Below are 15,402 nucleotides of genomic sequence, written 5' to 3'. Positions count from 1 at the left end.
CCTATCTCATAATGATTCTATAATTAATATTAACTATTTACAGTATAAAAATTTGCATCTGTTACTGGAAGTATTTCTTCATCTCTTCAATTAAACCAATCCTGGGTGATGTAGGGTACTTATGTTTATTATGTGATTTGGTCTTTGTATCAAATTCCTGTTGAAAGTCCCCAGCAAATTTGCTTTTTTAACATGAGGTACAGAAACATATCGGGGTTATATAACTCTGTTGTCTCAAGAACTGTGGAAAAAGTAATGTTTTCTTGAAAGAACATGCCCTTAATAATGCATTCCATCTTTGAGATACTGATAGCATACGTGGTCATAGAGATTAATTTCTAACTTCAGGACATGCTAATTCCACACGGATTAGTCAAACCAAAAGGTTTCACATTTGCAAGCGAGCTCACTCAAACAAGCTTTGCACCATCTCAGCCCGATATGTTGACGTATCATCTACAAGTCAGGTGACAGCACTTTTGAACTCCAGAAGTAGATTCAAGTTTCTTGCAAAGCTTTGAAACCTGAAATCAAATATTCTCCAGGAATCAAAAAATAAATGTTAAAATAATTGCTCTCATTAATGACAAATCTGTTTTTAATTGGAAACATCTTCAGCAACGACTACTGGCTACACTATCTATATGGAAAATAGAAGGCAAATATTGTAACACTTCAGGTCCTCTTGAAAGTTTAGTTTATCATAAACTCTTTGTCAGATGAACCTTAGTTTTGATAGAAAAAGGATTTTGTGCTTTCCTTAAACAATCCCAAATTAAAAAAAAAAAAAAAATTCCCAAAGTAAAATTATAACCATTCAGAAAACTAAAAACATTTTCACTGCAATCAAAATTATCGATGGAAAAAGAAGATCACTTTTTAACCACACATACCAGTAACACAGAAATTAAATCCTACCATAGTGACACCAAGAAATGCTACTACTTTAAAGTTAACTAATTAAGCTTTGGTTCGTAGCGTTGAATGATATCTCTCCCTCTGGAAAGAGAAGATTCCCAGCTTCCTAGCAAAACAAACCCACACTTCTTCTAGGCATAGGGAGGCCCAAGAAAACAACGCATTTGCAGTTTTAAGGAAAAAAAAACGTGTTTCTCAATTCATACATAGTCCTAACCACAATATCTGAACCTAAATCAATGAAAGCTCTGTTATTTACTTCAGGCAATAAAGCCTCAGAATCAACAATTCATTATTATCATTAACAGGCAATTCTGCATTCATTTTTACTATTAATATTAATACCTGATTTTTTAAACACTGGGAAGTATGCTCACAATAAACTTTCACTATGCTCATTGAACTTCATTACACATCCAACATGACCTGAGGACAAGACCTCCTTTTCCTGTATCTCAAAATGCATTATACTACTACAGTGTAGTACATAATATTGTACAACATCTATAACATATACAGGTATGTACGAGTGTGTGTTGTATTACACAGTACCACAACATTTTCTGTACAAAGTTTTCTGAAATTGAGGTATATAGATATATGCATCCATGTAAATCCTAAGGCTGAGATTTTGCAATAATTTGATATAAATTAACATTATTAATATCTAGTATCTCTCACAGACTTACTCATAATGATACCTTACCTGAGCTTCAGTATATTAAAGAACCTCCTTTGCCATAGCATCTGCAAAATGACAATATGGTATATATTGTACCTCTCAAGGGTCCATAAGCTGTGGCTAGCTAGCTTCAGTCTTGACTGGGCTGAGATCACTTCCAGTCCAAGATACTGTACAAACAGAACTATACAACATCTCACAGCGCAAGCTGATGTCAGAAGAAAACTTGTATTTTCAAATAAAATTTTGACATCAATAGAAGTAGTTTAAACTGATTTCCTGATGTTTTAAAATACATAGTTTTTATGAAGGTTGTGAGTAATGTTTGATACATGCAACTAGCACACCATACAGTAAAAAGAGAGAAGAAGAAACAGAATGGTGTTTTAATGAAAACAAAAAACAGAAGATCTTTAACGAGGCAACCATTTCATGCTGTATTTATCTTTTGAAGAACATCATTCCTCCACATCCAAAGCCACAAACATAAAAAAAAAGAAAAGAAACAGGCAACATTTTTCTTCTCCCTCCTACCCACCACCCTAACCACCCAGTAGAATGCTTTACACAAGGTGGTATATTCTGACCACCAACTAAAACCAACCTGCATCCAGATGCAGTATCATCATTTTGGATCAATTTTAACTGTTGTATATTCCATCTCCTCCACCCTTACCCATGTTCAACACAGATACTCAGACCTAGAGCCCTCACTTTTGAAGGTCATTTGAGAATCCATGCTTGACCTAGAACAAAGGAGAAGTCTTTCCGACTCATCTGTGTACCTTCTCGCCCAGAGCTGCTCCCCTGCATTCACTGTTCGAGGCTTCAGAGACAGCGTTTCAAATTTCACATAGGTCTCTTTTGCAAGGTCAGCTTCCTTTGCAGTTTTCGGTTTCACATGAAGTTTTAAAACTTTGTAGAGCAAGAAAAATATCAAAGGTAAAACAACCACACAGGCTGCACTGCTGGCCCATATCAGAATAGAAAACTGAGAGCTGCTTTCATCATTTAACCCATCAGTGGAGAAAACAATGCACTGCTCTTTTGTAGGTGGCACTCCTTTGGGTGAGACACATGCCATATATTGCGTACTAGGTTGCAAACCATCAATTGTGACTCTGTTTTTGCTAGAATCAGGGCTCAGAGGCAACATATCTTTCTCACCGTACTTTGAGTACAGCACAGTCACTGCAGAGTTGCTTGTAGCGTTGACAGTTTTCCAAGTTAAGGTCACTCTCTCATCAGTTTCACTGATCACCCTTAAGTTCTTTACAGTGACATTTTGCTCACCCATACCTGCTGTATTCAGTGAAGTCTCCTCATCTTTCATGCTTATCTCCCCAGTCTGCTTTGCCTCCTCACCTTTCTTGCTTACCTCTCCCACCTGCTTCTTTTTCCCATTTGTCATTGCCTTTGAATTTTTCTTTCCATCGAACAGGGGCCTGGATTGTTTCTTGTCACTAAACCTGCTGCTCGTTGATCTTTCAGTGCTAACAAGTGCTGTGGTGGTTGGTGTGGTGGGAAGAGGTGTGGTTGTCCTCTCAGGCTCCTGCTTGGATTCCTCCTGAGTGGTATTCTGACTCTCTGCTCCTTGTCTCCTTCCATACTTTTGTGGTGACACGGTTGTAGTAACTACACCAACCACCGTGACAGTGACAGCAGCTTCTGACATTCCTGCTAAGTTCTTGGCTTTACATCTGTATTCTCCCGCATCCTTGTATGAAATCCCTGTCAAGCTTATTATGGACCATCTGACACCCTCTCCAGGTGTTTCTTGAATTACTACAAGAAAATGCAAGAGTAAAACATTACAAAAGGGTACTAAAGTAAACATTATTAGACTACTTCTTCCCTTAAGTTATTTCTGCCAGAAGAAGTGACATGTATTAAACTTAAACACAAACAAACAAACCAAAACCAACAAGCCAAGCAATAATTTAAAAAACCCCAACCACTCACACACACAAAACCACTCCCCACCCTCAACTATGGAACTCCCTGCCTTGTTATATCATTGCAGAAAAGTGTTTAGATTGGGTTATATTGGAATTTAATATCTGGAGGAATTACAATATAATTTACAGCTTCACTAAGTAAAACAAAACCACAAAAAGAGAAATCAAATGTCTTCAAGCTGCTAAATCACTAGGAAGTACAAGTCTCACTGACTTCAAGTGACACTATAAAAACTTGCCATTTGAAATATTTTTGGAAATTATTTTTGTCTTACGATACTTTGGACTATTACTTTCTTCAGACCCATGATTTAAGCTAACTGCTAACTACTTGCCACTAGCAAGAAAATTTCTTTGTATTTGTTACTGCAGAAACATCTATCATAGCAGCTAGGATGATATCAGACAATCACAGCCTCTTTAGGTTTCAAGTTAGATGTTGCAAATAAACAATAAACATTTGTAAATAACATATACAACACGATTTTGGAAGATCATATGTTTACAATGCTGAGTTTATGTGGCTCTGTTAGGGCCTCCCTAGCCTTTTAAACATGAACACTTTGAACCAAAACAGAGACTCCAGTTATGAATTCTCCTTTCTGCTTTTCAGCTTCTGAGTTAGGGCCCAGCTATCCCAACCTCCACTTTCCTTTATCCTTCCCTCACTTCATCCATTTCCCCCCTCCACGCACATTGTATTACAGACCACATCCAGAATCAGAACAGTGTGTTGAACCTCTTCAGACCAAGAGCTAGACAAAGAATTTCATAACAGCTGTTGCACAGATACAATTGCCAACTTGGTGCAACACCTGGCCCACTGTTATTCATTATAATAATCTCAAAGTACAAGCAACCCAACAATTTCAGGCTCTCCCATTTCCTATAAAAGAGCAATTATACCTGTGTAGTTCACTGGTATATTGTCTGACCTAGTCCAAGTGAGTTGCGGTGTTGGGTACCCAGTTGCATCGCAGCGTAGCAGAACGTTGCTTCCCAGCGGGGAAGTGATTTTTGTCGCCGATGTCATCACAGATGGTTTAAGACACTGCTCTAACTCAGCTCTCTGGAACAAGATTCCTGCCAGGCTCTCAGGTCCACTACATGAAACCAATGGATCAAGAAGTATAACTGAGTTGTCCACAATTTTGGAAAATTCTATTAGCTTTGAAATGCGACAGTCACAAAACCACGGGTTGTCCTGCAAACCTGAAGCAGGGAGGGAAGAAGGGAAAGAAAAAAAAATAATAAAACAATGTTATCAGGCAATATTTGGATATTGTGATTGTACTCGGTGGGTTTCAAGTGTCATGCTGTGATAAAGGAGAATGATGGACTTATTCTGAGCTAATCTTTCCTCTTTTGCAGAGGTGAGGAAGAACAGTATGAATGTTTATTAAGCTAAACGTTTTATTCACAGAAGTTTACAGGAACATAGTAATATACTGGCACTACCTCTGCTTAACTTTGCTATTTATCTAGGAAAAACCACTTTGAAAAGATGTCTTAAGACTGATGATAGATTTTCACCTGCCTGTGCCTTCTGGAATGACAGCTTCTCAGGGCTATTGCATCCTGTCACTCTGCTTCTAGTCCTTCTGGCTCTTACAGGTTGATCTTGTCAGGCCCTCTTTTCCAATGCTTGCAAAGAACATGATGATTTAAGGGTTTAGAGCATACACCAACATCTCTACACTTTGAAAAAACGATAAAGGCTAAGGAGACAAAGCTTTAGGCCAATAAAATGCTTATCTGGCTCTGAACTACATCAATGATCTCAGAAACCTGGCTTCAATTTAGGACAATCTCTGAAATACGTTCAGAAAGAATAGCAGAAGAGTAGAAAATGGGAAGGACCCTGAAAAAAGCTGATGACTACAATAATTTTATGATGGCACACAAAATGCTATCTTTCCTCTTCTGTTAGACACGGTAACATTTGCTTCTTGATTCCAAAGTCTTTGAATGATGGCTTCTCCTTCTTGGTGAACTTATTGCAGTGAAAGAGAGCAGCCATTTCTGAGGAATATAAGTCTAAATCCTCAGCTGGTATTGATTATTCCACTACATTGATCTTCACAGAGCAACAGCTGCTCCACCAGGTAAAACACCACACAGCATGTCACACATGAGTTCAAATATTTTCTCATTTGACTTATAATTCTGGGCATACCTTTCCAAATTTTTTTTAGTATTAACAATAAACAGAACTTACAGTCTAAAATGAGGGATGGTATGCAAGATCCCCTCACCATTGAATTCACTGATTAGTGCAACAGACAAGTCATATTTATTATACTAATATTAAAAGAAAAAAAACCTGAAACACCTGCTAATACTGTTCAGTGCGTATTTTTAGGAAGTATCACAACAGCTAATGGAAAAATTCTGCTTTTTGTTCTGGATGAAACCTGTAGATGAAAGACTACATGAATAATTAACTACTGCTTCCTTTTATCACCTGAGCAAGATTAGGTTATTTTAAGCACAATGGCAGTGATTGGTTAAAACTGTGGTAAACCCCAATTAATCCCCACTCTTTAAAACAAGACTTGACCTGAAGAGATTCCATGACTTTTACATCACAATCCAATTTCACTCTTTCCAGACATAAGAGATTTTACATCTATTCACTACTTATTGCCAACTGGACCAGAGAAGGAAAAATCAAGGAAACTGTATCAGCAACTGCTTTTCTTTAAAACACAAACAATCTTTTTTTTAAGAAAAAGATTTTTAGAAGTTTTAAAAAGCTACACTTCAAAATACATTTTTTTTCCCTGTGAGCTTCATACATATATTCACAAGCAAAAGAGATACCACCCAATATGATCAAGTGGCAGGGCAGGAACTCTGGGTCCACAGTGTCAATCAGGACTGATTTGCAGCATCGATGGGGCTTCTATCCCACATCCCAGGCAGCAGATTCTCCTTTACATTGAATGCTACTGAAAATATTTCTTCTGCAGCCTTTTTGCATCCCACAAGCTTTACTGCAGGAAAGGATGAGTTCTATTATTGTTTCTAACACTAATAATAGCACTCGAAGGCCTTTCAAATAGAATAATTTAGGTTGGAAAAGACCTTTAAGATCATTGAGTCCAACTGTAAACTAACACTGCCAAGTCTGCCTCTAAACCATGTCCCTAAGTGCCACATCTACATGTCTTTTAAACACCTCCAGGGATGGTGACTTAACCACTTCCCTAAGCAACCTGATCCAATGCTTAGTAAGCCCTTCTGTGAAGAAATTATTCCTAATATATATATATATATATAAATACAGGGCTTTCATATTCGTTCTGTGTCCCAAATAAGACCCACAGTTGTTACAATAAGTATCAGAAATCAACAAAAGAGAAGGAATGATGAAATAAAGATGGACAGTCCTTAGATTGGGTGGTTGTTTAGTACAGTCTGGGACACAGGTCTTAACCACCTTGGATCATTCTGAAGGCCTGGTTTCAGCTTCAGAAGAAAGCTATAGTCCCAAAAGACTCCGTGTTTTAGTGCAAATAAAGAGTTATTTCAATTAGTCACCTCATCTCCTCCATCTATCATGCTTCCCAGTGGAACTAGCCAGAGAAGCAGGACTTATGTAAATACATATAATATATACAGCTACAGGAGTTCCTTCCATGCCTCAACAGCTCATCCCTTCTATTTACCTGTGTCTTGCCACTATCTGACAGCATTCACATTATTTTTAGTAAACTTGCACAACCATTATAAGTCATCAAGTTGTGTGAATTCCCAAAATGGAAAGATGAAAGCACTATTGAGTTGGTAGCACAGATAAAACACTGAATTTCATTATTCTTCAGTTAGCTATTGAAGAAAACAGAAATGGGAATGTTTAACCTAGTTTCCAAACTACAAAGGGCATTATGAAATCTAACAGCTTGTGTTAACAAGATGGTAAAAGTGAGAACAAACACAAGAAAGAATAAAGAAAAGGTTAAAAAAAAAATTAAAATTAAGAAAGCAGAAAAAAAAAAAATGAGGAATGTTAATAAAGGAACAAGATGGAATCCCCTCAGGAAAATAATTCCCTCAGAAGAGAAAATAAAAATAATGGTAAGTTTCCAATGGCATGTGTATCTCATGGAACACCAAGTGTTTATAAATTCTGGATTCTTTTGTAGAAATATTAAGGCAGCTTGTTGACCTGAGAAAGAAATACTAACCGAGCAAAACAAATGTTGATAAATATTTATGCATTGCAAATACTAATGCCGTATATTTAAACATTAAATATGGACTATAAATTGCTCTAAAAAAATCTTTATTTAATATTTACAATATTTTAAATTTGATCTCACACATTTACATGTATGCTTGTGTGTACAATGGCAAATATATGTATATGTGTGTCTGTGCATGCACATTTTTTGCAGTCTTCTGAGTAAGCAGGGCTTCCCCATGCTGTGTCAATATGGACTTTAGCATTCAAATAGCTACCAGCAAAACTTCCTTTGTAAATCAGTAACCAGTCTCTGACCATAACTTGTATAATATACTGCTTTTCAGTTGCTATAAAATAATAGTATGTGAAATATTCAAGGTTTTGGCCTATGAAAATGTTCAACACAGCTTGGGCCAACCTACTCAAGGCTCTCTTCCAATGGAAGCTACAAAATTTTTGACCCATGGTTGTACACAGTAAAGCACACTTCCCATACTGTGTCCCAGTGTTTCCTACATACAGTATTTCCTAGGAAGCAATTTCAGGAAAAGCAGGATCTACCCAATGGGCCAGCATAATGGCTGGGAGCCTGATGGACCTGCAGCATTTCAAATTTTTGGCATCTCTACATGCAACAGAGGCAGGAGCTCATGCAACTGCCACTCTGTCAAATCCTGGATTCTTCTGTTCCTCTCAGTGACTCACTAGATGCAATTTTCCATATGGAAAATGCTACTGACATCACTCACATCAGAAATTTCAATCTCTTCACAGCAGCCAATGCTGAAACTTAGCTGTGATTTGTATCAAAAGGTTAAGCTCTAGCTCCAGATGTAACCAAGAGAGGGCCATATGAACTCACAAACTGGTCCCTCGATTGTTTCCACTGCTTAATTGTCAGCTAACTCCACAGCTTTGTTTTGAACTGTTCAAAGGGCACTTCCCAAGACAAAGTCAGACATGGCTTCAGGGACAGTTCACACTCCAGGGACTGGTCACTGAAAGGCTTACAGATGAGACCACACCAAGGATGACTCTATTCTGTTCTTCCCCAACATAAATGCAGCAGGCTTTTAATCTACAAACTATCCTGCACATCTATCAGCCCATCAGGCACGCAACATACACTTGCTAGTTTGTATTAGAAAAGCACAACTCTATGGGTTGCAAGGCAATTCCCATGTTATTCAGGCAATTTGAACTGAAGAAAAAACATCCCCATCCATACATTTACATCTTAGAGTCACTGCAGTATCCCATAGAAAACTAAGGGCTAAATCTTACAAAGTGTGGAACAGGCAGTCAGCTTTAAAGAGAGCTGGCCCTAAACTGTGTGGATGAGAGCCAGAGTAAGCCACTTGGCTGTAGTGCCAGGAATAATTCCCTGAACATTTTTCATTTAGCATAGTGTCCACACAGAGGAACATCATATAGTGGGAAGTAATAGAAAACCCCAAACCCTTAAGTACAGACATTATTAACTGGAATTAGGAGATGCTAACCTGCCAGTCCCCTGGCAAAAGTAGTCCATGGCTCTGCCAAGAGTCCTTAAATTAAACATGGGGAACCTGAACTTTCTCTTACATGCAGCTTTCTTGATGCTTAATCAAGACACTGAAGAAAAAATTGCCTCCTGGTGTTCAAAAATACATATGCACAAATTTTGAGTTGGAGGCTTTGTTGTTGCTGAGCTTGTTAATTAAATATGAGTGACAATCTTGTTTTGCCAGAACCAGGAGAGAAGGCAGCACAAGCCATAATTACTTACATTAAGTAGAATCTAACTGCTGTTTTCCTGACTAGACAAAAACAGCATTTAATTGCTCTGGGTTCCAGTATCTAGCAGAGCTCTGGCTGCAGTTACCAGTCCATGTAGGCACGTGGTCAGGCTGAACGCTGCCACAGAGAATAGCTGGAGCACACAGGACACTCTTGAGCATCAAAGCGCAAAATTGTGGGCATCACACTTCAAGAGAAAGCTTTCTTTTAAAACCCAAAGTAGTGCAAAGGAAACTAATAACTATGGTGGAAAATTAAAAGAAAAAAACCCAAACCTCACAGTCTATAAGAAACTGGTGAAAGAAATGGTGTGATTAGTTAAGATGGCAAACAGGGAAAATGTATGGAAGGTTACTATAAGAGATGGTAATTAGTTTTCTTGCATGTCTATTCCATGTAGGGCAAGAAGTAATCAGCTTAGTTTGCAGTAAGGGAGATTGAGGTTAGATATTAAGAGAAACTTTCTCACTATCCTGATAGATAAGCACTGGAAGAGGTTATCACAGAAGGCTCTGGAATGGTCTGGCCGTGGGCTTTAAGAATTGTACTGACTTAACCAGAAGAGTTCAGTCCAGTTGTATCTGCATCTCAGCAGGCTAGAGGCCTTTTCAAAATCTGTCCTGGTCACCTACTTCTGTGATCCTTATCTCCACCACAGAGGAGGAGAAGACTATCTATGGGATATGCTTCCCCTCTCTCAGACTTCAGCAATCTCAGCAGAGACCAGAGCGGGGTCAGAGAGGAAGCGATGCCACGGAGCACATCTTGCTCCTGCCATTCTAAACCAACATGTCCTATGGCTGGAGCATTATAGAGACATCTCAACTCCTAGGTCATCTTTCTAGGCTGATAGTTTCTATCATCCATTCATTCCTGAAAAACAGCTGCTTTGGAATTATCCATCAACAGTAATCTAAGGATGAGCCTCTGGCCATGAGTGTGAGTGGCAGAACTACAGCTTTGCAAGCTCCAGTAATATAGATACTAAAATTCACATTTAGTGGAAAATAAGCAAGTTTGTCAAAATAACTCATGACATAAAGAGCACTGCACTTCCTAATCTCCAGAGGAAAGGGATGTTTTCTTATTCACTGTAGAGTTTCTACTATAGAAAGCATTGTCTGTCTTCTTTGGGATATACTCATCAGAAAGCTATGATGTCAATGAAAGAAAATTCAGCTAATTATTCACAGCTTACCTAAGGTAGATTTACTCAACACAGCACAATGAAAGTACTATCTGGCATTTTGCATTCTCAGATCCAAATCTACAATGACCACACATAGCCTCCCTCAGCATGTAACATTAAAAAGAAAAGGAAGGTGCTGTTTGAACCCAGTGTGTGTTCCTCTCTGGAGATCTGTGTTCCAAACCATTTATAGTTCATAAATGAAAACGATCCAAGGTCACATCCCAAGTCTCTAGAGAACTCAATGCTGTGTGTGTGTGGTTTGGGGTTTTTTTGGTGGGTTTGGGGTTGTTTTTGTTTGTTTCATTTGGGTTGTTTTGTTTTAAGTGGTGAAGGGTACATAAGACAAGGAAACCAAATAACCTCTGGCACTCCCACACAAGATCATCGGGAGGATTAGATCTAGCATAGTCAGCTCCTACTTTGCTGCCTCCTGTAGCCTTCAGTGTGAGGGCAGTGAAAGGGGTATGGAGCTGGACTTACTTTTATAGCCTTTTTTTTTTAATCCCAAATAAACAAAGATCCTGTTAATGCTGAAAACTTACAGTTACCATGCACGTGAAGAACTTGTTCAGCCTACTTACTTGTATCAAGTTATTTATATACAATCTCACCTGAGTTAGAGTTTCAAATTGCAGCTTCTGCTGTGAAACAAACCAGATGAACAAATGAACACTGAATAGCAGGAGTTTAGATCAAGACACTGGAAATACTGGGCAGTACAATGCAGGACAGATCTTTACTAAATCATGTCCCTAAGAACCTCTTCTATACATCTTTTAAACCCCTCCAGGGATGGTGACTCCACCACTTCCTTGGGCAGCCTGTTCCAGTGCTTGACAACCATTTCCAGGAAGAAATCTTTCCTAATATCCAATCTGAACCTTCCCTGGTGCAACTTGAGGCCATTTCCTCTTCTTTTGTTACTTGGGAGAAGAGCCCAACCCCGTCCATGCTCCAACCTCCTTTCAGGCAGTTGCAGACAGCGATAAGCTCTCCCCTCAGCTCCCTCAGCTGCTCCTCATCACACTTGTGCTCCAGACCCCTCACCAGCTTTGTCACCTCCTCTGCACTGTCTCCAGCACATCAATGTCTTTCTTGTAGTGAGGGGCCCAAAACTGAACACAGGATTTGAGGTGCAGTCTCACCAGTGCTGAGTACAGGGGGACGATCACTTCTCTAGTTCTGCTGGCCACACTAGTTCTGATACAAGCCAGGATGCTGGTGGCCTTTTTGGCCACCTGGACACATTGCTGGCTCATGTTCAGCCGCTGTCAATCAACACCCCCAGATCCCTCTCTGCCAGGCACTTTTCAGCCACTCTTCCCTGAGCCTGTAGCGCTGCCTGGGGTTGTTGTGACCCAAGTGCAGGACCTGATTCTTGACCTTGTCGAACCTCAGACAATTGGCCTCAACCCATCAATCTGGTCTGTCCAGATCCCTCTGCATGGCCATCCTACCCTCCAGCAGATCAACACTCCCACTCAGCTTGGTGTCATCTGCAAACTTACTGAGGGTGCACTCAGTCTCCTCATCCAGACCATTGATACAGATATTAAACTGAAAGGGCCCCAATACTGAGCCCTGGGGAACTTATATATAAACAGCGATAGAAGTCAACACTATTGGTAGAGCTGTTCCAGCCGTGTTGTGAGATTGCAGAAGAGAAAGGGGTCACCTGCAAGATGATGAAGTAGAAAGAAAGTATACAATAAAGCACAAAATCACAAACAGAGCTGATGTGATAGCATACTAGAGAGATGGAATAAAATTATGAAAAAAAACAAACAAACAAACAAAATCAGTCTTGCCAAACTATTCTTAAATACTGACCTTAAACACTACAAAAAATACTGTGAAGTTGGAGGGATCAGATTCCCATTCTTTCTCTCATATTCAACATGTAAATTGGGAAAAACTTGAGGCTAGTCAGTCAGCTTTAGAGCAATGCAAGGTCAACAGGATTCATAGGGAGAGCTGAGTTGCCCTTTTTTGAGCCACCAACACTCCCTGCAGCACTGTGTTTCAGGACAGGCTTCAAATGATCATCAACTGCAGCTACTCATTTGGCTTGTGAGCCACTGAAAAAAAAACAGATGCAAATGGACATGCTTGCTGTTGCAACCACGTACAGGGATGGAGGAAATGTCATAAGAAACACATTTTTTTGAAGTCCTGCATTTATATGGATGTGGAATACTCAATATGGCCTGCAAACCAGAATCTCACAGATTTTACTTCAGTTTTATAAACTTGAGATAACAACATAAATGGGGGTCACAATCATCATTTTATAGTTTTCTGTCACCAACAGAAAATAAATAAATAGTCACAGAGCAAAACATTAGACTGACCTGGATAAAACCTACTCTCCTGAATCTCAGGCTGGTCCCCCGCCTGCTCTCACTTGCAATTTAACATTTAGTTACATTTCAATAAGGAATGAGACAGGCTGTTTAACGTACCCAAAATGACCCTCTGGGTTGCCAGAATGTCTGTGTTCTTGGATGGGACAGCTTCTGAGAAGGGAGGCCAAATGTCCATCAAGTCTGATGGCAAGGTGGTCAGCTTGTTGCTGGATATGTCCAGGTAGGTGAGGTTTCTCAGGTACCGGCCAGCATCAGCGGGAATGCTGGTCACTTTATTGTTGTGTAAGTCAAGAATCCGTAGGTTGGGCATTTCTGCCAGTGATTCCCAGGGGAAAGTTGAGAGCAGATTACCATCCAGCCGTAGCTCATGCAGTTGTTTCAGGTTATAGAAACTGCTGATATCAAGGTTGGCTACACAGTTGTAAGTCACCCACAGGTATTTGAGATCTACTAGGTAGTAAAAGGCTTCAGTTGGAATCCTTCGTATCACAGTTTTCTCTATACGAAGTTTTACAGTATCCACAGGAACGTTTACAGGGATCTCATACATGTCAGGATCATTACAGAGCACAGACCTAGGAAAAAAATATATATATTTACAGAACTAAAAAAAAGGAGACAGATACCAGCATTTCTTTATCAGAAATTTGTATTTCAGATTTAAATTCAAATGCTATTACTTTCTGCAACACTGTTAGCAGAATAAAGAAAGTCAAATCAAGACCATGCAGTCCTCTGCATTTAAAAATTGAAGACAAATGTGAGTTTCTAAACAGAAAAGTAATACAAAATAGCAATTATACTTTCACATGAAATCTAGATTAGTTTTATTCTAAGGCATGTAAGCACCATCTTCTGTCTATAATTCTACTGACAACAGAAAAACAGATGCCATTGTATAAGGAACAATACATGAATGTATCTCAAGTGGGAACGGCATGCCATCTGTTTTACTAAAATTTATAATATTGGATTACTAATTTCTAATTTTTCTGCATGATGAAGATTCAAAGTATTTGTCATTTGCCTATATTTACCTTCCAGAATAGACTGAAAACTGAAAATGTTAGCATATTTCTCTAAAGGAGAGCTTACTAGCCCTCTTTCTGATGTCTGCGTAGAAATGACCTGGTTTTTAGAGGTGCTAAAAACTTTCTGCTCCTGTCAATTTCAGTGAAATGCGATTTCTCATCATTTTCAAGAATCAGTATGTTTCCATGTCTTTGGAGTACATTGTTTGCATATATTGGCTTGAAGATTCCTCTCCCCTCATAAGCTTGTCTTTAATTTTCTTAATTCTTTTATTTTACTTCCTCCTTATGCAGCTTTATAGTAGATACTTTGTGACAATAAGTAGCAACGACAAACAGTCTCTTGCAAAATTGACATTACAATACCCATATGATTTTCCTGCAGATTAAAAAAGAATAAACTATTCTATTTACTTATACCAGAATCGCCTTACTGTAGACAATTACTTGGTAGAAATAGAAAGGACATTACCATAGTAGGAAAATCATGGAGCAGAAAGAAGTTGCCTTCTGCAAAACCTGAAGATTTAGAGTAGCTATTTGCTAAGTACAAAGCCCTAATCACCATCTGCTCCTATTCAGGAACACTGCTAGCCATATAACACAAATATAAAATACACCTTTATTTCAGCTATGCTAGAACTAATTTGCAACGCATGAAAATGTTATTTCAAATGTCTTCAACCCTTTTCCTTATAAATTGCGTTGTATAACAAATAATAAAATACATACCTTGTTCCAGTGCCATCACTTCTGCCATGGTAAACACAAGTGCATTGTGAAGGACAAAAACCACACACTTCTTCAAAAAAGCTCATTAGGAGGTAGATGTAAATAAAGAGATACATGGCTTCCTCCCAGTAGAACTGATATGAAAAAATTTTGGAAACTTTATTCCTAGGCACTCATGTGCAGTGTGCTACGAATGTGAATGTAGACATCCATTTAGTAACAGCAGATTACATCAGATTAGCCGAGATCTATAGTTGCTTAACCTTCAAATGTATCCTGAAAGGGATCAGTTAAACCAGCTCATTCTTTGTTCTACCAGAAGAACACACTCTGTTTAAACTCAAACCCAGCATGTTTCGAGGCTATTTTAATAGGTAGTTTGTAGGGTTAGTATGTAGTAAAATATCTCTTTGCTCCTTCTAAGGGGCAGTGCGTTAGTTACTGTCCATAAAGCATTCCAAGGCTCCTGAAGGAAATCTAGTACAGCATGAGGAATGCAGCATGGCATTCTCTTTAATATTTACAAATTAATAGAAAGTCTAGATTCCAGAGCTT

General features: G+C 38.8%; 1 protein-coding gene across 1 annotated transcript; it reads right to left on the bottom strand.

Moving 5' to 3' along the window:
• Positions 1-1,734: 1,734 nt before the first annotated feature.
• Positions 1,735-14,963, bottom strand: LRIT3 (leucine rich repeat, Ig-like and transmembrane domains 3; the record flags this gene model as incomplete). Its single annotated transcript, XM_080343789.1, has 4 exons — positions 1,735-3,385; positions 4,465-4,770; positions 13,181-13,659; positions 14,848-14,963. The coding sequence occupies 4 exons, from the start codon at positions 14,961-14,963 to the stop codon at positions 2,283-2,285; spliced, it is 2,004 nt and encodes a 667-aa protein (XP_080199915.1). The 3' UTR covers positions 1,735-2,282.
• Between the last annotated feature and the right edge of the window lie 439 nt (positions 14,964-15,402).

This window comes from Nesoenas mayeri (assembly GCF_963082525.1).
Source record: "Nesoenas mayeri genome assembly, chromosome: 4".
In the NCBI taxonomy this organism is placed as follows: domain Eukaryota; kingdom Metazoa; phylum Chordata; class Aves; order Columbiformes; family Columbidae; genus Nesoenas; species Nesoenas mayeri.
The sequence above is the reverse complement of the archived record's forward strand: the minus strand, read 5'-3'. Positions and strand labels throughout refer to the sequence as shown.